General features: G+C 50.8%; 1 protein-coding gene across 2 annotated transcripts in view; it reads right to left on the bottom strand.

Annotated features, from left to right (window-relative positions):
* Nucleotides 1–25,180, bottom strand: part of CTIF (cap binding complex dependent translation initiation factor) — a 316,318-nt gene that overhangs the window by 93,994 nt on the left and 197,144 nt on the right. The window contains exons 8-10 of one of the 2 annotated variants that reach the window (XM_055558868.1): nt 4,812–5,298; nt 2,752–2,785; nt 1,758–2,101 (exon numbers count right to left, since the gene is read on the bottom strand). In XM_055558868.1, the coding sequence (XP_055414843.1) occupies nt 1,758–2,101; nt 2,752–2,785; nt 4,812–5,298 (865 nt within the window). The remainder of the gene's footprint in view (nt 1–1,757; nt 2,102–2,751; nt 2,786–4,811; nt 5,299–25,180) is intronic. The other variant, XM_055558866.1, reaches the window with a different exon arrangement.

Genomic DNA, 25,180 nt, shown 5'->3' with positions numbered 1-25,180 from the left:
GCCAAAGGGCTCTGTTAAGGCTGAGCACGTCCCAGCGTGGATGCTCTGCCAGACACTGTGAGCAAGGCCGCTCTAACCACAGGTCACTGGAAGAGAAGCCTGACCCGGGCAGGATCTCAGGTGACCCCTGCGGCCAGCTGCCCTTCCCGGCTGGACGCCTCTCATCCCGCGCCCTGCGTGTGTGTGTCCACCGCGGGCGCCGGCTGGTTACGCAGAGCTGGCAGCCACCGTCAGAAGTCTTGCCCTGTCCTGGCCCTTCTCTTCACAAAAGCCAAGGCCAAAGGTCGATCTGTCCCTGACCACCCCCCACCCCACCCCCCCAGGCCTGGCCGTACGTGGCAGACAGGCTGCTCCCTGCCATCACCCTCCACACTCTCCCAGGACATTCCGGCCCACGAGGAACATGCCCGACGTGCAAATCCCTCAAGTAACGCGGGAATTCGTCACCGGGGAGCGTGGGCGATCCAGGAATGGGAACCTGATCAGGGCTGCGAGCTGGACAGAAGCAGCCCGGGCTGGCCAGCACGGCTCGGGTTGCAGTGAGCAGTTGCCCTGGGAAGACGGGAGGGCGGCGGGATGGAGCCCACGGGCAGCCTTCGGAGGGGGCTCCTCCCTCACTGTTCCTGGGGAAGGGACGGCAGAGACTGCAAAATCAGGTGGCTAAGACCAGGGTGACCACATGTCCTGGTCGACACCGGGGGGGTCTAGGCCTGATGACAAATACAGCCCCTGACTCTCAGAAATGTCGTGGTTCGGATGATCTATTATACGGTCACTCGTTATCCTTAAAAAAGACCTGCAGGTGTTTCTTCCGGCTCTGTAATCCTACTTCCGGAACTTTCAAGCTCCTGTTTTACCCTACCTGGGCTGAAACTCAATGCATATCTCAACCCATCTAAGGTACAGAGGAGGAGCAGAAATGACTTTTTCCCCAGCTGACAGTCTCCAAGGACAGTCCCAGGCCTGGCACGGCCGCCATCCTATGCCACCTGCTGCCTCTCCACGATGCCACCAGTGCTGGGACTGGTTCCCTTGTGACCACGGTGAAGAGACAGGCTTCAGCTCCCCACCTGGGAGATCACACAGCCCTGCACTCAGTTTAAGGGCCCACGCCCATTACACACCCCAGTAAAACCATCGCTGGACATCGGCACCCACAGAGGAAGGAAGGGGAGGGGAAGGATTAAGCTCTCCAGGTAGAGGGGCTTGGAGTGGGGAGGCACCAAGAAACGAGATGGCCTTTGACCTCTCTGCCCCAGAAAAGGTTTCAAGCCCAGCACGTCAGCAGACAGACCGCAGCTTCGCAACTCAAAGCCCTTTTGCTCTATGCCTTTTGCTGAGACCTATCTCAGCACCACCTACAAGCAGCGTGTCACCTGCAGGGCCTGGGGGTGGTCCTGGGGAGGGGGGAGGAGGAGAAGGAAAAGAAAAGTCCACGGCACGTTCCGCTGGGACACGGAGAGGTCAAAGCACAGAATGGGTCTAAGACAAGAGGCAGCCCTCTTATCATGGAAATAGAGGGGAAGGCTGGTTACGCATGAAGCACCTATAAAATTATATTGGTCCATCGTAACCATGGAGCCCTCACACAAACACACGCAAATCTGGCCACTCATCCCTTGCCCTCTGAGTGCCTTTTTATTTCCTATAATTAATCGGGCAAGGATGGAACTCGGGAGCAGCCCGACTGTGGTCAGAATCCGCGGCCCTCTCTGCAGAGCGGGCGGGGCGGGAGGCGCAGCTGTTGGCCCCGTTACCTGCAGCATGTTGAGCAGCAGGCTGCGGAACTTGGTCCCCTCCACCATGAAGAGCGCCATCTTGTCGCAGAGCTTGGCGGCCGTGAAGGCGAAGCTGCGGTCGGACACGGCCTTCTGGTAGATGGTGCGAACGATCTCCCCCAGCATCTCCTCCGAGTTGGTGGAGTTCTGGGCCTCCTCCATGAAGGTGGTGAGCTTGGCGTCCACGTCGCTGCTGTTGTTCCGCATGCTGTTCAGAATCTCGATCAACTTGTCCATCTTGTTCTGCTGAGGGCTGGTGGTCTCCACGGCCACTTCATCCTGGTGGGGGTGGGGGGAGGCGTAGGGGACAAATCGAGCGGTGCCTGAGTGGGGCCCGGGTTTCCGCCGAGGGTTTCCAGGTTTCCATGCAGGGAGGACTGTCACACTCAGAAAGGACCCATGCCACTTCTAGAACCGGCGGTCTGATCCCCTTGGGACCCGACCTCCACCAAGGACCCTTGGGCCCCAGGTTCCCTGTTCCCCTTCTGCTCGGCCCCTGTGACACCCTGAGTGAATCCTTTTTTTGTGAGCTCTAGCTCTTAACCAGGTTTCTCGTACACAATGGCTTGGTTTGTTGGATCTACCTGTCCATCAGATGTCTCAATGTAGAAATGACTTAATGGGGCTTATTAAAGAAGAAATAAACTAACAGATGAGAAATTGGGCCAAGAGAAAACATGGGTAGGAAGAGTAGGTCAGGAAGGAGGTGGCATCCCAAATGCCTGCTGTGTTGGTTAAAGGTGCCCACAGAGTGGCTACATCTAGTCCTCCAGACTCTCAGCTCTGGACTCACGATAGACTTCAGCCCGAGGACTGTCATGCTTTCTGGGTACAGGGAGCCCTGTGACATGGCCTTGGCATTGTGTGCTGGCTTTTTACAACAAGTACTGCACACTAAGGAATTCTCCGAAGTGCCGCAGAAACAACTGGCACTTCTCGGAGGGAAATTTCAGATGAAAAACCCTACACCCACTAGAGGTTTCATTACAACTGGGACCAAACCTGCGCTGCAGGAGGAAGAAAATGGATCTGACAGTCTCAGAAGTATGTACTCAAACATAGGAGACTGGTGGCCACAAGTGATGGACTTAACTGCTGGGATGTGAAACCAGGGTTGAAGGGCAGGGTCAGGGACACAGAGGGGGCCCACGTTCGCCATTCTGTCTTCAACAGAAGAATCCTGGGTGGGAGGCTCAGCCTGGGGCTCTCGAACCTAGTCTCTGTCTCTAGTTGGATGGCTCTGGGAACTGGCTTCACTCCCTGGGCTTCAGTTTCCTCCCAGATACATGAGGAGGTTAGATTAGATGGTCTATATAGCTTTCTTTGAGTCCTGCCATTGCCCAAGCCCACATCCTCCTGGTCCAGGAGTTCAGGAGGCTGGACCTGAGGGGAGTCTTTGCAGCTGAAATACGGGCATCATGGATCTACCTTATCTGTTCTCTCTCTCTCTTCCTGCCCCATCCCAAACACGGGCAGGAATAGTGGTCAGTATGTAGAATAATCACCCACAAGGGTCTTCTGACAGGTTATGACATGTGACCTTCAGTCTGTCTACAAGGCGGCATTATACCACGGTGCGACACCCATTTTACAGATGGGTACACTGAGGCCACAGAGAGGCGAGGTGGCTTGCCCAAGGCCACCTACAATCAAAGGCAGAGTGAGGACCCAGCTGGTTTGCTTGACTCTGAAGCCTGTGTTGTTTCACTCTGTGGCACCAAAGCTGCATTTAGCAGAACCGAAGAGAACTTAGCAATTCTCTCTCTGGCTGGACTGAAGCAATCTGTCCAGGAAACTTTTCAGGCAGAGACCACACACGGCGTACACTTGAGAACCTCTCCAGGCTCCTACCTTTGGGACGTAAGGAAATGAAGGATGCTTTTCTCTAGGACCTCACAGCGCCTGCCCTGTGGGGAGTATGGGTGGGCACTCGGGGCTGTAAGGGACACCAGGAGCAGCATGTCAGCTTCAGGAATTGAGCGGGGAAGAGGTCTGACCTGCCTTGTCCTGATTGGGTGTGGACCTGGCCCTCGGAGGTGAAAGTTGGAGGAGAGAAGGCAGGAGAGAGGGGCTGGAGAAGCCCGAAACTTTGAGCTCCGCAGAAGCCCCACAAGGAGGACTCCATGTAGCTTCCCCATGCCTGGGAAAGCTGGGGGCACGCTGGCCTTTCCTGGGAACACTTCTTCTCCAAGGTGACCTTACTTGCACCTGTGGCTGGGGATGGGGAGCTAGAGTGAGCAGAGTGGACCTAACGCTGCCAGGGACAGAGCCCCAGCTCTCCTCCGGAGGCTTGGGGCATCTCTTCCTGAATGTGTGAACCAGGCTCTGGAGGCCAGGCCCAGCAGTAGGGTGAGGAATGAGACACTCATTCCAAATTTAAGGAGGCCCTCCTTCTCAGGGCTATGCTCGTGCAGGACGGGCACCTGAGCAATGCTGAGAGTGCCTCCTTAAATCTTGCCCCCCCGACCACCGCCCCCACCCCCCGCCCCGTCCCTGCTGCTGGTTGGTGGGGGAGGGGAGTGGCAAGGCTGATGTCAGCCTGCTGCACTCTGTCCAACTCACCTTTGCTCTCCCCTGGCAGGGAGCACAGCCTGGCTGGTACTCACCTTGGGGAGAAGCATTCTTATCTCATAGGCTCTGTGTTTTCCCCAGATGCCCTTTAGCACTAACAGGGCGGCATCCACCCCCAGATAATGCTGATGGGGGACACCAGGCCTTCTCTGCTGCCCTCCTATCACCTGGAGGCACATGCCTCTTCCCCCACCCTCCCTTCTCAGGCTGGGGGTTGGTACCAGGTGTCCAGCTGAGCCTCCTGGAGGGTGGAACGTGCTGTGCTGGAGGGAGTTCACATGCAGAGCTGGCCACAGGTCTGCCTTCTGGAGACCAGGGGTCTCTTGGGCAGCAGAGAGCAGGTACTGGTCTCTGCCTCCACACGACTCCCCAGACCCACACCCCCAAGCCCTTCCACCCAGGTGCCTACCTCGTGCTGTCCTCCCTGGTGCAAGAGAACAAGGAAAATTCAATTACCGGTACCTTTTCTTTCAGCCTTCGCCGCAGCCTGTCTTTGGAAGACTGGAGCAGGGTAATTTTGGGGCGCTCCCCGCCGCGCTCGGGAATAATACTGTCTTTAAGCTTTGTCTCGGCCTCTGGACACCCCGGCTGCAGCAGGGTGAGCCTCTCGGAAGCCGCTGGGGCCAGGGCATCAGGGCTGCGGGGTGACTCGAGGCTGCCGTGCCCAGCGTCCCCCAGGGCATCCTCGAGTCTGGGGCTCTCTGTGGGCACGGTCTCTTTGGCGTTGCGGTGGGCGCCTGCCTTCCCCTTGTCACTGGAAGGATGCTCCATGTTGCTGTGGTGCCAGCGCCGGTTCTGGCTGTAGCCGTGGTGGCTGGACCTCCCTGAGGGGTGGGGCGCCGAGCCCCCCTGGTAGGATTTCTGGTGGTCCCTGTTGTGTTTGGCACTGCCCGGCGGGTGGTCACCGTGCTGTTGGGGCTTGTTCCCTCCTGGGGGTCTCTGCTGCCGCCTGCCAAACAAAGGGGAAAGACAAGAGAGGGTCACTGGGGCCGCTGGCCAGGGTCCCTATGTCCAAATACCTGCAAAGGAATTCATTTCTTCATTCCTTCAGTACTCTCACTGAAGGCCTCCTATGCACCAGGCTCTGCAATGGGGCCTGGGGTTACAGGAGAGAATATGACAGATAGGTCCCTATGATCACTCAGGATTTAAGTCAACTCTTGCCTTAAAATAAGTATTTTATTTCCTTATTAGAATATGCATTAATACATGTGCAGGAAACAAATTTAAAGTGATACCATTAGAGTATACAGCGAACCCTCCTGACTGTCCCCAGACACCCAGTATGTTTCTTGAAGCAACCATTCCCATTTTGTGAACACATTCTATGCTTGTTCCAGTAAAAATGTGTACACAGAACTACACTGGATAGTGAAAGTGAAAGTCGCTCAGTTTTGTCCGACTATACAGTCCATGGAATTCTCCAGGCCAGAATACCAGAGTGAGTAGCCTTTCCCTTTTCCAGGGGATCTTCCCAACCCAGGGATCGAACCCAGGTCTCCCGCCTCACAGGTGGATTCTTTACCAGCTGAACCACAAGAGAAGAATCAGATAACAAGCATTCTATTAATGACATTTTAACCATCATGGCCTGTGAACAGTTATACCATTTGTTAAACAACCTTTCTTTAGGTACACTGACATTTTCACCCCCAACCCACAAACAAAATATGCTATAAGAAGCCTTCCCTGGTGGTCTAGTGGTTAAGAATCTGCCTGCCAATGCAGGGAACACAGGTTCAATCCCTGTTCCAGGAAGATCCCACGTGTCACGGAGCAACTAAGCCTGTGCACCACAGTCGTGAGCCTGTGAGCTTAAACTACTGAAGCCTGAATGCCCTTGTGAGCTCTGCAACAAGGGAAGCCGCCAGCATGAGAACCCTGTGCAACTAGAGAGCAGCCATCCCCCCGACCGCCGCAACTAGAGGAAGTCTGTGCAGCAACAAAGACCCAAATGAAGCCAAACATAAATAAATAAACAATTTTAAAAAATGCTATAAGAAATTATTACAGGCTGAACTGCGTTCCCTCCAAATTCGTATGTTGAGGCCTCAACCCCTGGGACCTCAGAATGTGACTGCATTTGGAGTGAGGGCCTTTAAAGATGTGATTAAGTTAAAATGGAGCTGTTAGCACGGGCCTCAATCTGTCGCTATCACGTTATGGGAGCCCGAGCCTTGGGCTACAGACGTGATATTTAACATGGTAGTTTTCGGCAAACAGGCTCACTGATTTACTTGACGCATTCAAAGCAGAGAGTCTGGTCCTTGAGTAAGTGAAAGGCAGTCAGTCGTCTCCAACTCTTTGCAACCCCATGGACTATACAGTCCATGGAATTGTCTAGGTCAGAATACTGGAATGGGTAGCCTTTTCCTTCTCCAGGGGATCTTTCCAACCCAGGGATCGAACCCAGGTCTCTCGCATTGCAGGCAAATTCTTTACCAGCTGAGCCATAAGGGAAGCCCAAGAATACTGGAGTGGGTAGCCTATCTTTTCTCCAATGGATCATCCCGACCCAGGAATCGAACTGGGGTCTCCTGCATTGCAGGCAGATTCTTTACCAGCTGAGCTATCAGGGAAGCCAGAGATTCTCATACAGAACAAATCTGGGCTGTGCATCATGGGACAAACCCCAAATGTTTTGATCTGCAGACTAAAAGACAGCAAGGGGGTGGGGGGTATCCTGGGGACCCTTCAGTCTTGCACCAAAGGGCTGCTTCCATCACTGAAGTGCTCCTGCATCCCACCTGTTTTGCCCTAGTGGTGTTTTCCATGTCATAACCTTATTTGAAGTGCAGCTGGAGAACAGGATAAACATGAGCCTCTCAAAGTTGTAAAGTGAGTGAAGAAAGTTTATGGAGAGAAGCTCCACATTCTAGCAAACGAGGCTTCCATCCCGTTCTGTGATCCATCTCTTTGCCCAATACAACAGACCTTCACTGCACTGCATTTTATAAACAAACTGTATTTACTTGCTCTAAAATTATTATTACTTATATAAACTCAATTTCGATGTTCACTTGATAATTTTGTATCTCTGAAAATTTGGGGGTATCCTGGGTTTGGGGTTAAATGGATCATTTTCCCATTAAAATTAATGAAATTTTTTTCACTGAAAAGCTTTTCCCTTCTACTGGTATCAAATGTTGGCGAGGATGTGCAGAAAAGGGAACTCTTGTACAGCATTAGTGGGAATATAAATTGGTGCGGCCACAGTGGAAAAGAGCATGGATGTTTCTCAAAAAATAAAACACGGAGCTACCATATGACCCAGCAACTCCACTCCTGTGTATATATCTGAAAAAACCAAAACCACTAATTTGAAAAGATATATGCACCTCAATGTTCCCTAGCAGCATTATTTGTAATTGCCAAGACATGGACACAACCTAAAAAGTGTTCATCAACAGAAGTTGTGGTATATACACAATGGAATACTACTCAGCCACGAAAAAACGATGACTATTTGCATATGCAACAACATGGATGGACATGGAGGGCATTATACTGAGAGGGAAAAGACAGAGAAATACTTGATATATCGCATTATACTGAGAGGGAAAAGACAGAGAGAAATACTTGATATATCGCATTATACTGAGAGGGAAAAGACAGAGAGAAATACTTGATATATCGCATTATACTGAGAGGGAAAAGACAGAGAGAAATATTTGATATATCGCATTATACTGAGAGGGAAAAGACAGAGAGAAATACTTGATATATCGCTTATATGTAGAATCTAAAAAAATACAACGACTAATGACTATAACTAAAAACAAGAGGGACTTCCCTGGTGATCCAGTAGTTAGGACTCTGCCCTTGCATTGCAAGGGGCACAGGTTCGATCTCTCGTGTGGTCAAAATAAAGAAGCAGATCCACAGATGTAGAGAACAAGCTAGTCGTTACCAGTGGGGAAGGGCTATATTAGGGTAGGGGAGTGGGAGGCACAAACTCTTGGGTGTAAAATAAGCTCAAGCATGTGCTATACAACTTGGGGAATATAATCCATATTTTGCAATAATTGTAAATAGAAAGTAACTTTTAAACATTGTATAAAAATTAAAAAATTAAAAGAAAAGCTCTCCCTAGGTGGCAGGGTTTTCAGGGGGAGTTAAAATTGTTAAGTGAGGGTTTCCCTGGTGGCTCAGTGGTAAAGAGTCCATCTGTCGATGTAGGGGGCACAGGTTCAACCCCTGGTCTGGAGGATCTCACATGCTGCAGATACCTAAGCCTCTGCGCCACAGCTTCTGAGCCTGCGCTCTAGAGCCTGGGAACCTCAGCTACTGAATCCCACACATCCACAGCCTGTGCTGCACAGAAGGCACCAGGGAGAGAAGTCCATGCACCACACGAAGAGGAGCTCCTCACCCGCCGCAAATAGAGAAAAGCACCCGCCGCAATGAAGACTCAGCACGGCCGAAAATAATAAATATGTAAAAAAGTGCTTTTAAAAAAAAATTAAAAAATAAAGTGGCCAAGTGAGCGACAAGTGTATAGGTTTCTTTTTGTTTCCACACAAACAGTAACATAACACACTGTATATTAGAAGCAGAAATGAGTATGTTTTTGGAGGAAAATTCGACAATTTGTTACAAAAGCCTCTAAAACATGTAAACCGCTAGCCCTTGCAATTTATCCACTTGTGACAATTAATCCAAAGAAAATTATCAAAGCATAGGGATGTTCATCACAGTTGTGTTTAGAACAGATAAAAACGGACAGTGCAACAACGAGCGTGGTGAGAAAGCTCACGCTAGGCCGGGTGTGCTGTGTGTGCAGCACAGTGCCAGTTTTCATGGCAAGTGTTTCTATGCACAGAAAAAGCTGGAAGGACACTCAACAAAATGCTAACAGTCATTATCCCTGGGGGATGGGATGAGGATTTTTCTTCTTCATTTGTGTTTTCTAAATGAACATAAATGTATTTTTCTAAACTTTTTACTGTGGGATAATTACAGATTCACATGCAGTTGTAAGAAAGAATACAAAGAGATTTTTTTGGTATCCTTTTCCCAGCTTCCTTCCATGGTAACATCTTGCAAAACTATAGTTCAAGATCACAACCAGGATTTTGACACTGACTCAGTCAAGATATAGAACATTTCCATCACCACCATCTCCTGTGCTGTGTTGCCCTTTCACAGACACACTTATTTCCCTCCCTCCTTAGCCCCTGGCAACAACTAATCTAGTTTCCATTTCTACCATTTTATCATCTCAAGAATGTTATATACATACAGTATGTGAACCAATGGGATTGGCTTTTTTCGCTTAGTATAATTCCCTGGCAATCCATCCAGGTGATTGCATGTATCCACAGCTGTTCCTTTTTCACTGCTGAGTCGTGTTCCGTGGTGTGGATATATCAGCGAGTTTAGTCATTTACCCACTGAAGGACATATGGGTTGTTTCCAATTATTGGCTATTGTGCAGAAAGCAGCTAGGAAAATCTGTTCACAAGTTTCTGTGTGGACATAGTTTTCATCACTCTTGAATAAATGCTTCTGAGCACCACTAATGTGTTGAAAGGTAATTGCATCTTTCATTTTTAAAGAAGTTATCAAACTGTTTTCCATAGAGGCTGTACCATTTTACATTCCCATTAGCAATGCATGAGAAGTTTTCAACCATTGTTTCTTTGGGTCATTTTCAGTTACACCCTTTTTTTCTGCTACCTCCCGGATGACCTGCCTGTTGGATTTTTGGTTATGGTCATCTAGGTCTGTGAAGCTCACTTCATTCTTTTCTATTTTCTCACTGTTGCTCAGACTAGATCATTTCTATTGTTTCTTTTCCAGGACACTGGTTCTTCCCTTTGGGTCCTCCATTTGGGTGTTGAGTCCATCCAACTGAGTTTTCCTTTAACTCTGAAGTTTTCATTTGATGCTTTGTTATATCTCCTACTTCTCTGCCGAGACATATATATATATATATATATATATATATATATATATTTTTTTTTTTTTTTGGTGTATCAAGAGGGTTTGGAGTTGCTCTTTGAAGCATTTTTATGCTGACTGCTTTAAAATCTTTGGCACACAATTCTAACATTTCTGTTATTTCGGTATTGACATGTATTGTCTTTTTTCATTCAAGTGAGATCTTTCAAGGCTTTGGTATGACAGGAGATTTTTGGTTGAAAGCTGGACAGGTTGGGTATTATGAGATTCGACTTAATCAACTCTTCCTGTTTGGCTGGCTTCTTCTGCGGGCGTCCTCTGACCTTGGTCTGGTAGTAGAAAGAGCTGCACTGTCTCATTACTGCAGGGCAGGGGCAGAAGTCAGGTTCCCCACCAGGCCTTCTTTGAAGCAGCAAGGGGGGTATTCTTTCATGCCGCCCACAGTGGGGTTCTGGGTCCTCACACAGACAGCTCCCTGGCTAGGAGGAGGAGGGCGCCTCCCTGCTGCTCCCCACGTGGCCTCTACTGACACAGAGGCAGGGCTGGTCAGTGACCCCCAGGCATGAGTCCCAGCTGCCCGCTCGGCTTCCCTGACCCCACTCTGGCGGGCTTTGGGTGCCTCATCACAGCCTGGTGAAGGTGGAATCCTGGTCCTTCATTTGTCCCTTCTGGCACAGGTGGGATGGAGCTGGTTTTTTCTAGGGTGTTTGCCTGAAGTAGAGCAGCTTCTGCCGAAGAGTTCTCTGTCTTAAGAGGCTGCTCCTTTCTGGTTCGCTGGCTGCAGAGGGCAGGCTTCCATTGGGGCCATTTTGGTCTGTCTGCACCTGGGGGTGTTCCTGGGTTGCCAAATACTTTCACTCCAAGTCTGAGATTAATGAGGCTTAGAAGAAAACCTACTCTCTGCTGTGTCACCCCTCAAGGGCCAAGGTCCCCAGCCAGTCTGCCTTCTCTCTGCCCTTCAGTGCTCTCTTGTGTTTGACTGTATACATAAAAACCCAGGGGTTTTAGATGTGTTTATTTTAATAATTTGAGTCAATAGGGCTTCCCAGGTGATGCCAGTGGTGAAGAACCCGCCCGCCAATGCAGGTTAGACATAAGAAGACGTGGGTTTGATCCCTGGGTCGGGAAGATCCCCTGGAGAAGGGAATGCAACCCACTCCAGTATTCTTGCCTGGAGAATCCCAGGGACAGAGGAGCCTGGCGGGCTATAGTCCACAGGGTGGCACAGAGTCGGACAGGATTGAAGTGACTTAGCATGGCATGGCACAGAGTCAAAAGAGGCAGCTCCTTCATCCAAGCCCCGCCCCGTACCACCACCACTGACAGGACTAAGGCCTTCAGTTTCCTTCCCTAACGGTCTCATTCGAAACAGGAATCAGCATGGGCCTAACACTAAGTTCTGGAAGAAGGTCAGTTTTCATTCATAGCAGGGGAATCCATCAGCACGGGCACCTGGGCAAAGGGCAACAGCGACAAGCTGGGCCCCACCAGCAAGGTGACTCACTGAGCTGGACTCCCCCCAAGGCCACCAACTGCCTTCACATGTGCCGGACGCCTGAGACACAGGTCAGCTCAGGGGTCTGGACCCCCTCATTCGGAGAAGCCCTGGGAGAGCAGACGAAATTCCATGGCCCACCAACTCCCTAGGACTTTTTGTTCAGACTTTTTCTAAATTCTCCCTACTTTTATTTTTTTAATTTTGTTTTCGTTCAGTTGCTAAGTTGTGTCAGATGTTTTACAACCTCACGGACTGGAGCACAACAGGCTACTCTGTCCTTCACCATCTCCAGGAGCTTGCTCAGATTCGTGTCCGCTGAGTCAGTGATGCTATCTAACCATCTCATCCTCTGCCGCCCTCTTCTCCTTTTGGCCTTCAATTTTTCTCAGCATCAGGGTCTTTTCCAATGAGTCAGCACTTTGGATCATGTGGCCAAAGTATTGCAGTTTCAGTTTTAGCATCAGTTCTTCCAATGAACACCCAGGACTGATCTTTAGGATGGACTGGTTGGATCTCCTTGCAGTCCAAGGAACTCTCAAGAGTCTTCTCCAACACCACAGTTCAAAAGCATCAATTCTTTGGTGCTCAGCTTTCTTCACAGTCCAACTCTCACATCCATACATGACCACTGGAAAAACCATAGCTTTGACTAGATAGACTTTTGTCAGCAAAGTGATGTCTCTGCTTTTTAATACGCTGTATAGATTTGTCATAGCTTTCCTTCTGAGTGTCTTTTCATGGCTGCAGACACTGTCCATAGTGATTCTGGAGCCCATGAAAATAAAGTCTGTCACTGTTTCTATTTTTTCCCCTTCTATTTGCCCTGAAGTGATGAGACTGGATGACATGATCTTAGTTTTTTTGAATGCTGACTTTCAAGCCAGCTTTTTCACTGTCCCCTTTCACCCTCATCAAGAGGCTCTTTAGTTCCTCTTTACTTTCTGCCATTAGAGTAGTATCATATGCATATCTGAGGTTGTTGATATTTCTCCTGGCAATCTTTAATTCCAGCTTGTGATTCATCCAGCCTTGCATTTCACACGATGTACCCTGCATAGAAGTTAAATACATACGGGAACACTATATAGACTTGTACTCCTTTTCCAGTTTTGAATCAACCCGTTATTCCATGTCCAGTCCTAACTGTTGCTTTTTGATCCACATACAGTTTTCTCAGGAGACAGGTAAGGTGGTATGGTATTCTCATATCTTCAAGAATTTTCCACAGTTTGTTGTGATCCACACAGTCGAAGGCTTTAGCGTAGTTAATGAAGTAGATGTTTTTCTGAAATTCTCTTGCTTTCTCCATGATCCAGCAAATGTTGGCAATTTGGTCTCTGGTTCCTCTGCCTTTTCTAAACTCAGCTTATACATCTGGAAGCTCTCGGTTCATGAACTGCTGAAGCCTAGGTTGAAGGATTTTGAGCCTAAGTTTGCTAGCATGTGAGATGAGTGCAACTGTGCAGTAATTTGAACATTCTTTGGCACTGCCTTTCTTTGGGACTGGAATGAAAACTGACCTTTTCTATTCCTGTGGCCACTGCTGAGTTTTCCAAATTTGCTGACATACTGAAGGCACCACTTAAACGGCATCATCTTTTATAATTTTAAATAGCTATTTTACATTGATTGACCTTTTTTCCTTCCACTCTCTTTGTTCTTTGAGTGTGAGTAATTTTTAAGCCCAGAGAAGAACCTTGGAAATTCCCTGGCAGATTATGCTTGATTCTCACAATGTCTGTCATCCTTATTTAGAATTTTTGTGCTGCCTGCAGCTATGGCCCAAAGAATGGCCCCCAAAGGACAGCTGACCAAGGCCTTCCCAGGATCTGTCTTGAAACTGGCTTCCCACTTGCCGTATCAGGAATTCCCCTCTCTCTGCCCAGCATCCTCCCAGTCCTCCTCCCCACCTCTCAAAAAATCCTACCTCTTCCCACCCAGAGGAGAAAGGAGGTAATTTCTACATGGTGGTCAAGATCTTGGAAAGAAATCAGCCGAGGTCTTGCAGAACTTCTGCTACTGTTTTCTGGAAATTGTGCGGAGCCTGGAATTCCATGTTCTTCTGGTTCAAAAAACCTTGGAGGGACTTCCCTGGTGGTCCAGTGGTTAAGAATCTGCCTTGCAGTGCAGGGGACTCAGGTTTGATCACTGGTTGGGGAACTAAGATCCCACATGCCACAGGGCAACTAAGCCCGCAGGCCACAACTACTGACCCTGCCTGCCGCAACTGAAGAGGTTGTGTGCCCCAGTGAAGAGCCTTCGTGCTGCAACTAGGACCCGATGCAGCCAACTAAAAAAAAGACCTTGGAGCCAGCCAGTCCTGTCAACAAAGCAATGGCCAGGAAGAATGCCCCAGGTTGCTGAGCACCAGTGGGTGTTCTCAGACTCACTCTGCCTGAGTGGCAGCTCCTTTGCACATGTGGAGAGATGTCTGCAGGAGGGAAGGAGAGGCTTGGGGGTCCACCTTCGAGAGTCCGCTCCTAAATGGGGAGACAAGACTCATGAATGCAAAAGGCAGTGGGCTGCTATGGGCTAGATGGCAAATGAGGTTGGCTGGGTGGCCCCTAGGAGGGCAGGGAAGATGTCCCTGGAGGAGGGGCACAGGGCACAGAGCCCCTTTTCCTGCTTAGTTTTCAGGGTTAGTGACTGTTGGGACTGGTCTCTATGTGCAGGTCAGTTAAGAACCTTTCTTCCCATTTTACAGATAAGGCAACTGAGGCTCACTGAAGAGAAGTCCCACAGCAGAGGGCCTCGCAGAGGCTCTCAAGAGTGTGTCCAGCCAAGTCAGCGGGTCACAGCTCCCAAGCGTCCACCCTCCTGTCTCCCACGTGCCCTCAGATCCAGACCCCTCAGTAGAGAAGGGCTGAGCTACCACGGAGACCTGCTGTGTCGATGACCGCATGAGGCTCATGTCGTTGGCCTGGGAACGGACTGAGGGCCTTAGCCCATGGACCAGACTTGGGGCTGGGCCTCGGGCTCCAACAATGGAGGCCCGGCTCTGGCCATTCACAAATATTTGTCAGCAGTCGCTGGCTGAGCCAGCCAAAACCAACTCCTCTCTTCTGTGTTTGCTGGCCCTGGGTTTCGTCGATACCTTCCTTCAGGGGCCAGCTGGCGGCTTACCACGAAGCCTGTGGGTTTAGGTTTGGCTGATCCGGGATGAGCCGCTGTTGCTCCCAGCGGCAGGGAAGGAAGCCACATTTTGTCTCTGATCCCCGGATATGTGGGTCCAGGTTTTGGAGACATACTAGACGTGCAGCCGTGCCAGCCAGAAAGGGCAGAAATCCTCCTCAGGACTTCTGCTCAGGATGTTCGAATCTCGGGGTGGGGGGGTAGCGTTCTCTGGTGGGGGCGGGGCAGGGGGAGTGGCTTAGGAGATAAGATTAATATTCCATTTGCGCTCCTGGCAACACCTGCTGTTAGGAAAATAATGCTTGTTTTCTTTTGCGAATGGAAATTGTCAGTATGCTTTTTCCATCACTCATTTAGTTTATTCTTTCTTCTTTGGGTTCTGAAATCAGATGTCTTGTTTCACTCTCAGACTGCTCTCTTTTATTAAGAAGGAAAAAAAAAAAAAAGTTCTCGGAAGACCACAGCTGCATTTTGGGAGGTGGGTGTAGGGAGAATAACTTCAGATTTTGTTTTTAAAAACGACTTTAACAGCAGTCCGAAGGCAGACAAACGTCTCTCTGTTCACTTTTTATTTCATAATCTTTCCCAACTAGATATTCGGAGGGCCACCGACTTATTATGGTTCTCACAATGTCGGACACTTCACCACATAATTTGTAGGTCTGCTTAAAAATTTCTGAAAGCAAAATTCCAAGGGCAAGCGGTTGGAAAACTATGCACGGGCTCATATTTCTTGCCTTCAGAAAAAGCGATGACCGCTTATTACTAGCTTAGGCGCCTCCATTCCTGCCCACCTACACACGCCCCACATGGGCCCCACCTCCTCTGCCCCAGCCTCTGAGACGGAGCAGGGGCTGCGCTGAAATGAGAGGGATGCTTGGCTTAGCTCGGCAGGCGGGGCGCGGAAACAAGGGCCGCCCGCCACACACGGCGCCCCAGTCTGCAGAGAATGGGAAGCTTAGCAAGGAAAAGCATAGAGGAGACGCACTTCCCTCTTCAGGGAGCCAACGGAGGGAGACATGACATTGGTTTAAACCACAATGATCAGAGTAGCCTGCGTTCACTGAGATACACTCGGGGCTGAAAGAGGTGTTGGAAATCCAGAGTCTGCTCTGCAGGACACTCCTCCTCTGTCTGTCTGTCTATCTGTCTGTGGGGCTACAGCCAGCTCCGAGCCTGGCTCAGGCGGGGGTGGGGGGCAGGGGGTGCAGGGGTTCACCCCTCTGTGTCTCTGTCCCTAGCTGTACTGGCCTCCAGCTCACAGGTGGCTGTGAAGATGTATACAGGGGCCAGCACGACAGTCTCACGGATGAGAAAACCAAGGCTCAGAGAGCTTGCTTCGCTCCCCTTCAGGCTGTCCAGTTGTTAGTGGCAAAGTCTGTCCCGGACCTCGGATTTGTGTTTCTGCTGTAAGGTGCTGCCTGAGACACTGCATGACTGGATTTCACATGACTATTCTGAGGTCTCAGGAGGTCTCAGGTCTGGAGAACCGGAGCATCACTAGCCACTTAGACAACGGAACCGCCTGTAATTGCCATCATCCACAGGATGCAGGGACCGCAGCACCCTGGCCAGCTCGCTCCCACACTGGGTCCCCCGACAACCCGCGAGCGGCATCACGTGCTTCAGGAACACTCTTGCCACCATGGATGGTCAGCCAAGCTTCAGAGGCTCCCACTCCTGCAGACTGTGGGGCTCCCCTTTCGCTCAGAGTCGGGTAGGAAATGATTCAGGACTGAGGTCCCTGCTTAGCTGAGGCAAAAGTGCAAACAAGGAGCTCAATCTTCCATGGAACGGATGGAAAGCTTTAGAAACCAGATGGTCACCTGGCCAAAGGGATGCTTGGAATGGAAGTGAGAGGGTCTGACTCTGGACCCTGAGGCAGAGAAACGATTTTCCTCACCAACTACAGAACTGAATGAACAAAGGAAGGAAGAGGGGAAAAAGGCAGATTCATTTATTGCTTCATTAATTAAACTTGTTTGGAGATTTGGCTCTGCCTGGAGGTTAAGCAGAGGTATCAATGGGCTTGCCCAAGGCCATGCAATTCCTGGAACACTCTGAGGGAAGCTGGGAGTTGCTGGGGGCGGTGTATGACAAAAGCTGTTCAGCTGGCTTTAAGGAGGCTCTAAACACCTTTCCTAACCTACCCAGGCTTCGAGGGGCCAGATCTGCCCAGAAGCCTTCCCCCAGCTCCCAGGATGCCTCCTCTATCTCTAAACTCCTAACGAGATCAGAGTCTGGCTTCCCTAGTCTCTGCCACCTATGGCCTTGTGCATTCCTCTTGCACACCCTTAAAAGCATCTAGCCTTTTCTAAATCTCCCCCAGGGATCTGTTGGTGGGGCTGGGCACGCATTCATGCCTGAAGTGAGCCCCACAGCGAGCCAGGTCCTGGGGATACAGCGATGACTCGGAGACAGGGATGTGTCCTTACGGAGCTTAGGATCCACACAGAGAGAGACACCGCTCCACTAATTACAGAAACAGGTATCTGGCTACAACCAGGCACAAGAGTCATGGAAGAAGGGAGGCAGAACAGATGGAAGAATAGCACAGAGGTCTGTTCTAGTCTGATGCTGGACACAGGACTGGCCCCACGATCTGTGGGACCCTTGGCAGAAACAAAAATGTGGGCCTCTTGTTCAAAAACTGTCCTGACAGCTACAGCAGAGCATTAACCCAAGCACAGCCCTTGGGAGCGCGAGTCGCAGCGTGAGACCACAGACTGCACACCCGAGAAGCCAGGCCTGCCAGGAGGGCTGCCCCGAGGAACGGGACTGGAGCCGGAATCACAAGGGTGCAGAACGACAGTAATGAGAACGCGCTAACACGTATGGAGCGCTAACCACGGGCCAGCACAGCTTTCATTTACCCCAGGAGGGCAGGACCGCTGTTCACTCTGCTTTACCGAGACATCAGTGAGGCACTGAAAGGTGAGTACTTGCCTAAGGCCACACAGCTTGCAAGAAGCAGCACTTGGTTTGAACCTAAGTAGTCTGGCCCGAGAATGAGTGCCCTCAACCACCACACTCTCTTGCCTCAAGGTTTTGCTGCCTGTTCCAGGGTTCTGGGGTTTCCCAGGTGGCACAGTGGTAAAGAATCCGCCCGCCAGTGCAGGAGACGCAGGAGACTTGGGTTCGACCCCTAGGTCGGGAAGATTCCCTGGAGGAGGGCATGGCAATCCACTCCGGTATTCTTGCCTGGAGAATCCCAAGTACAGAGGAGTTCCGTGGGCTACAGTTCATAGGGTCCAAAGAGTCAGACAAACTGAGCAACTGAGCATGCATGCATGCACCTGAGTCCTGAGGGCGTGGGGCAGCCCGCACACCACCGCTGAACAAGGAACCCAAATCTGGAGAACCCCAGGCCATGGCCAAGGCCAGTGGGGGAGGGGTCATGGGCTTGGCACACACCACACGTGTGGTGCAGAAACAAAGGCTGAGCTGGAGGCCACTGGGGACAAAGGAGGCTGAGAGGCCCGAGAGAGGGGAAAGCCTGGGAGGGCTCTGGACCGGGCATTCTGGGTCGAGGTTTGGAAATCCGGCCTTCCAGCCTTGGCTCCAGTGCGTCTGGGGCAAACCACAGAAGCCACATGTGGCCCTCGGGTTTCCATCTGCGCTGGGAACAGTCCTTTCCCCACCGCAGTCTGCTAGTTCCTGCGGCTAGGGCCCGTGGGACAGGGCTGGGGGGAGCTGGAGTTTTCAGGTGGCTCGCTGGCTTCAGCCCTGCACTCTGGGTGGGGAAGAGCTGTGGGCTCCTTCCATCCACCTCTATCCTAGGGCAGCAGAGACAGCCATGGGGAAACCACTTTCTCTGGGCTATTAGATGGGTCCCTGAGTCTCACTCCACAGTCAGGGAATTTCTGAGGGCCTCCTCTCAACCCCCCTGGAAATCCAGGGCTCACAGCACCAATCAGCTGGGTAGCTTGGGCAAAGCACCCACCTCCCCATGTCTCAGCATTCCTGCCTGCAGAATGGGAACACCAGATCCTCACTCAAGGCATTTCCTTAGGTAGCTTCCCACCTTCTCCACATTCTTGCCAAGATCATAAGGTCAACTGACATTACAATACAATCAAACCCGGGAGAGCCTTTGGGGAACAAAGGCATGTTATAAATACAAGGCATTATTTTGGTTCCAGGGTGAATCAGGCATTCCAAGAATCCTTGGCCTCATACGGTCTGAGGCAGCGTGATGTCATGGGAAGAACACGCGGCTGCCCTAGCGGACTGTTTCCAGGGAAAGGCCCTCGCCCTTCCGCCTCGCCCAGCCAAGCCCTGCAGTCTCCTATCTGGCCCGGGGACCCTCAGTGCAGCCTGCTGGCAGGTTCAGGCGTCCCCGAGCTAGATGCCCATGCTGGGCACACTCTGGGTCTGGTGGACAGCAGCCACAGGTACACGTAAATCCCAGCTGGGATCCTCCATCTTCCAGCTAAGCTGAAACTGTGGCTAAACCGACCAAGTCATGCCAATCAACATCAGGAAGCACAATGTGGCCATGCCATGTTGCTGGAGTCTGCCCACTCCCACCCACTTTTTCTAAAGAACCAAGGAAGCCTGGCTCTGGGTATGAATTTGCCCCATCTGTGTGGCCTTCATCCATAGCCCCTCACTGCCTGGAATACAGAAAATGCCCAGTGCAAACCCCCAGGGTATTTACCAAGACGCAACACACTGTCGCAGTTCAAAGTCTGGACTCTGGAGACAGACTCCCAGAGTTCAGATCCAGGCTCTGAGTTGTGAGCTGTGCAGTGTTGGGCAAGTTCCTTAACCTCTCTGGGCCTTGGCTTTTTCACCTGTAAAATGCGGACAGAGGACCCATTTCATAGGGGTTCCTGTGAGTTTTAAAGGAGTTGATGTACATGTTATATTAATGTTGTTTCTAATAATGTTACAGTGTGGGCTTTCCAAGCAACATAGTATTGAATCCATCAGATGGCTGGAGGAAGTAATGAGCACTGGTGTGCCCATAATACAGGTGGGAAAAGTGAGGCTGTGGGGCAACGGGCTTTTTCAAGTGTTAGCAATCAAGGAAGAAACACTAGATGTCCAGCTTCTAGTTTTGCTTTTATTCTGGTTTCTAAAGGCTGTATATTGGACATAATCTCCCACCGTGAAAGTTCTCATCACCAAATACCACCATCATCCCGAGGGAAGTGCTGCCCAAGGCTTATTGGGCTATCTCCAGTGACTTCTTGGACTCCCAGCCTAAATAAAGCCTGGCCATCGAGTCCACCACAGCTGGCTAGCGGGTGGCCAACTGGTTAGCTCACTTAGTCCATGGGCTGACTGACTTTAGAAGCCCAATCAAAGTAGCCCTTTTCATCATCTGTCTTAATCTCACCATCTTCAGGTAGCAGAGCAGCCTCAAACTGGCTTTCAAAGACAAGACAAGGAGGAGGAAGGATCAGGAGAAAGTCCCGCAAGAGTTGTTTAAATACCAAGTGTCGCCACCTGCTGAGTCCTTCTGAACTATGGAGGAGGAAGGCCAGAGACACAGTCTGAGATGACCTCAGGAGGTCATCAGGAGAACTGGCCCACGGGGGAGGGGACTGCCTGAAAATGTGGTGAGCTCCCGGTCACTGGAGGTGTCCAGACACGGACCAACCGTTAGCTCTGGACACCTCCTATCCTCAACCTGCCTATTCTGCAATCAGTACCTCCTCCGTGAAGCCCTACCGGGTTGAGCAGGAGTCCCTACCTGGAGACGCAGCTGGAGGCAGTGATGACACGAAGCTGGGACACCTGGGTTCACGTCCTGGTTTTGCCCCTGTCTAGCTGGGTGGCCTTGGATACACTGGCCTTTCTGCCCCTCAGCTGTTTTCTTAATCAAATGGATCTCACAACTGGAAAATAGGTGGAGAGGAGCTGAAAGAGATAACCCCAGGGTTTGGTGATGAAACCTTGCCTGCTCACTCCTCCGTCTAGGGCCAGCCCTGGGGAGCCAGATGAAGGAATGATGGCTGTGTGGGGGGAAGTGGAGGACCCCCAGGCGGTCCCTGAGCTGGTCTGGCTTTGTGGGCAGAGGAGCACCACTGCGCTTCCAGCTACCAGCCCCCGTGCTCGTCCTCAGCCACCCTCCTCAGACAGCCTCCTCCCTCGCAACTTCATTACTGACAGGTCTGCTCTGTCCCTGAGGGGCCGTTTTTTCCACCCCGGGAAGGAGAGGAAATATGAAAAGCAGTTAGCTGGAGTAGGGCATCCCCCGGGGTCACATTTCTCAGCCGGGGCTGGTGGGACTGACAGGTCCGAGGCGAGACATCCTGGCGGAGGGAGAAACACTCAGCAGCTTCACCCACCTCCCAGAGCCTGCTCGGGACACCGGGCTGGGTTCTTGGGCTAGAATCTTCTCAAACGCAAGGACAGTGCTGATAGCTTTCTCATTAAACACCCATCAGCCAGGATTCGGTGTATAAATACCTTCAGGGCCATTCAGACAGGTGACCAGGACCTCCTCTCCCTAGCTCCCAAACGCAGGGTCCTGAGGCTTAGAGCAGCGTGTTTACAATCAACCAGGGACTCTCCCCGACAGCAGAAAGACAGCTAGCAAATTTAGAAGGAAGGATGGAATTAGAAAATCATCTGGCCGTCACCATAATAGCAATTCTTAAGCAAGAATCACGAGTGGAGGCTAGTGGGTGAAAGTTAGAGGGAAACAGAATATTGGCTTCATCTCAAAGGACCTACCCGCAAGCTATTTCTTAATTACAAAGGGAAAACTCATGATTTTACAGTGGAGAAACTTGGCAGACATGGCCATAACCAAGGAAGCAAAGTCAACATCACCAGTCCTGGGGTGAAGGGACAGCACCAGCGTTCTGATATGAAGCACGAGGGGAACGCAGTGTCCCCCAAGCGCGGAGAACCCGAGCCTGACCGTGAGGAGGTATCAGAGAAACCCAAACGAGGGACCGTCGACAAAAACAACGAGTCGTTCTTAAAAATAAAAGGTCAATGTCACGAAATACAAAGACTTGTGAACTGCCCCCAGATTAAAAGAACCTAAAGAGACAGGATAATTGAATGTAACCCCTGCTCTAGGACCACTGGAGAAAGATGAGTAAGGACTGTGGAGTAGATAACTATATTGCATTGGCGTTAGTTTCCTGATTTCAACCACTGTCCTGTGGCAATGAAAGAAAAATATCTTTCTAAAGAAACACACTGTGAAGTATTTAGCGGTAAATAGGCATTCCTGAGGCAAGTCCTTTTCACTGAAGTCAGAAAAAAAATGTTTGAGAGGGAGAAAGATAAAGCAAAGGACGTAAACTGTTAATATCTGAGGAATCCGGGTGAAGAATACGCAAGGATTCTTTGCACAATTCCCACAGCTTTTCTGGGAGTTTGAGATTTTGTTGAAAGCAGAAGTTTTTAAAGATGAGCAGGATCTGGTTAGAGGGGAAGAAGTGGAGAGGGCATTCCAGAAGAAGCCCAGACTTCACAAAGGGTGGCTGGCCATTTTTCTTAAGTCAATTTCTTATGTCCCAGGCAAACTAAATAACATACAATAAAATTAATTTCGGTCAATCAGTTGAGGGTCCTGCTTCACCTCGCAGCAGGTAAAACTGCAGAGACCCCTCATTTTGTAGGTAGGGGTGGCCCCAGCGGAGGTGCACACACAGCTCACTGTGCAATCGTGTCCTCAAGACCGAGATGATTCCTTAATGGAGCCCAAGCAGCTGGGCATCGTCTGAAGGGCAGTAGTCGTCAAACTCTGACATCCCCAGGACAGAAGCCCAGGTGGACTCCTCGCCACCATCATAAGCAAGTCAACCTGCTCTTAGGGGTAACACCTAGAGCTTCTCTCATAGCAGGACTGTTTCCCAGGGTGGGCCTCTACAGCACCCACCAGGAGACCTTGTCTCTCAATGAGTGGGAAAATGGACAAATTTCTATACTTATTTTTACACCTGTGGAAACTGAAGCAGTTTAGTGTGCTGGTTGCAGACTTAATCCACTGTTTTAGGCTTGAGAACTCCTCTCATCACCTTGCAGACACCCTCAGGAATTAAAACAATATTTTGTAATTTCTGGTGGTACATGACAAAATGCTATTTTATATAAAACATAGCTTTCAGATTAATATGGGGAGTGAATACCAAAAGTCCATATTCAATATGATCTTTAATAACATCTCCGATCAAAGGCAATATTTAACCTTCCCCCACTTACCAAGTGATGCCTTCTTCATTAATTGTAAATAAGTTACGAAAGCAAAAGCATAATTTTCTACAAAGAAATTTCAAAATGACATATTACTGTGTCACTGCGGCTTTGGCACCACATACATGCTCATATGGAGGCTAACGACTGACTAAATAAGGCAGAGAAAGAAACAAAAAAGCAAAAGCTGATTTCGTGGCCCACTGTTTGGAATTCTTAAATTGTATGTTTGTTTAATAAAAATCAACTGGTTTGTTTTTGTAATTTTCTTGCTTTGTTTCCAAATGACGAGACGTGAGAATTTTCAGGAAGGGCTTGCAATCACTTTGTCCAAATAGCAGGGCGTGAGCAGGGAGGGTCTTGACTCTGGTGAGCAGAGTGGGACGCCAGCCAGGCTCGGGGTCTTCAGGACTCCGTCCAGACGCGCAGGGCTCCCGGACCCAGGCGGAGACAAGCATGCGGAGTCGTGACCACGCGCCTGCTCCTCAGGAACCAGCCTTTTAATATCGCTGTTCTTTAATGCTTCCTGCCTTTAACTAACTGTCTATTATGGGTAAAAATTAAATATTTGACTAAGAATAAAAATCTTTTCAAACTGAGTAATGCTCAAAACCACCGAAGTGGCTCTCCAGGCTGCTGAGAGAACTGGCCAAGGGTTGGGTCTTGGGTGGGCCCCCCTCGTCTGCGTTAAGCTGGGGCTCAGTCCACACCCACAGGCAGGGTCTCACACTGTGAGCTTCTGAAGGTGATGACAGACCGCTGGAATGGGGGTGAGAGCCCAACTTTGGGGCCAACCAGGCCTGGGCTCAAGTCAGGGTCCTGTCACCTCCTTGCTGTGTGCTTTGGGCAAGGCTCTTCTTAGTCTCTGCCTCAGTTTCCCATTTGCTAAATGGGGAAATGATCATGAAATGGGTATTGCCTATGGTTCTGGGGGTTAAATGAGCAGTAATTGGCCCGTGCCTGACAAAGCAAGGCTCAGCGGGGAACTCCCTTGTCCACTGTCATAGCTGTACTCAGAAACAGCAGCCGTGACCAGTCAGGACTCTGGGCACAGTGCTCTCGCCCGCGTGCAAGCCCGGGAGACACTTCCTCTGGCATTCCCAGGTTCCTTGCAAACCTGGCCTCCTCCACACAACCTCATGTTTGCACCTTCTGTGCGGCATGTTCAGAAGGGCTGGGGTTCTCCAGCTGGCCCCTGGGAGGCATCTTAAAGACCTGAAAATCTGCTGGAGGCCTGAGCGTGGTGCTCTCACCTGTATCGTCTTTCCCAGCCCTCCGCCACCGCGCCCCGAGGACATCCATGCCACCCCCTGCTGGAACTGCCCCTCCCCATCTCTGCCTCCAAATATCCTCTCTTAGATGTTGGCACTCAAGCCCACTCCTTGAGGAGATGCCCTGGTCACCCAGCCTGCGGTGAGTGCTGTCTGTCCTTGGAATCTCGCCCGGAGCTGATGGTAAGCTCAGTGCGTTTGCGGCCTCCGTCCACAGCTCACTCCTGGTGGGCAGAAAGCCCCTGCCGGCCTCACTCCAGAAGGTGGCAGACTCCATAACACGATGGCTAAGTTTTTACTGTGGGGCTGTGGGGAAGTGGTTTCTGACATGGGCGGGAAGAGCAGGGCAGTTTTGGAGGACTCTCTTGGCGCCGTGGTCCCAGCAGCCTTTGGCTCTCTGTACCCTTCCTGGGCCAAGCATGGCCCTGCGGGCAGGTGAGGGGAAGGTGGGGGTGGTGGATGGACAGGGTGTCTCAGCACAGCCCAGCAAGCTCACTTCTTTCAGGCGTGAAATCTGGCCAGGAGGGGAAGTGGAGGGATGTGGCCAAGGGTGAAGAGGGCAGAGCTACAGGATGGGGCGGGGCTTGGGGAGGCAGGGGGCGTTCACACTCTCCCTCCAGTGATTAATGGACTAATTCCTGGGCTGTGGCAGGGAGCCCTGTGGTGAGGAGGCACTCCAGAGAGCTGGCAGCAACGTAACAAAGTTGCTGAAAGGACCCAAGAAGAAACAAGTGAAGTAACCTAGCCCAGCGCTGCATCCTTGCATCACTTACTCAGTAAACACCCACAGAGTTCTACTATATGCAGGCACTACCGTAGGCGCTGGGGGTATGGCTGGGAGCAACCGATCAAAAAGCCCTTGT

The sequence above is a fragment of the Bubalus kerabau genome, chromosome 21 (assembly GCF_029407905.1).
Source record: "Bubalus kerabau isolate K-KA32 ecotype Philippines breed swamp buffalo chromosome 21, PCC_UOA_SB_1v2, whole genome shotgun sequence".
NCBI lineage: Eukaryota > Metazoa > Chordata > Mammalia > Artiodactyla > Bovidae > Bubalus > Bubalus kerabau.
This window is presented reverse-complemented; position numbering and strand designations above follow the sequence as displayed.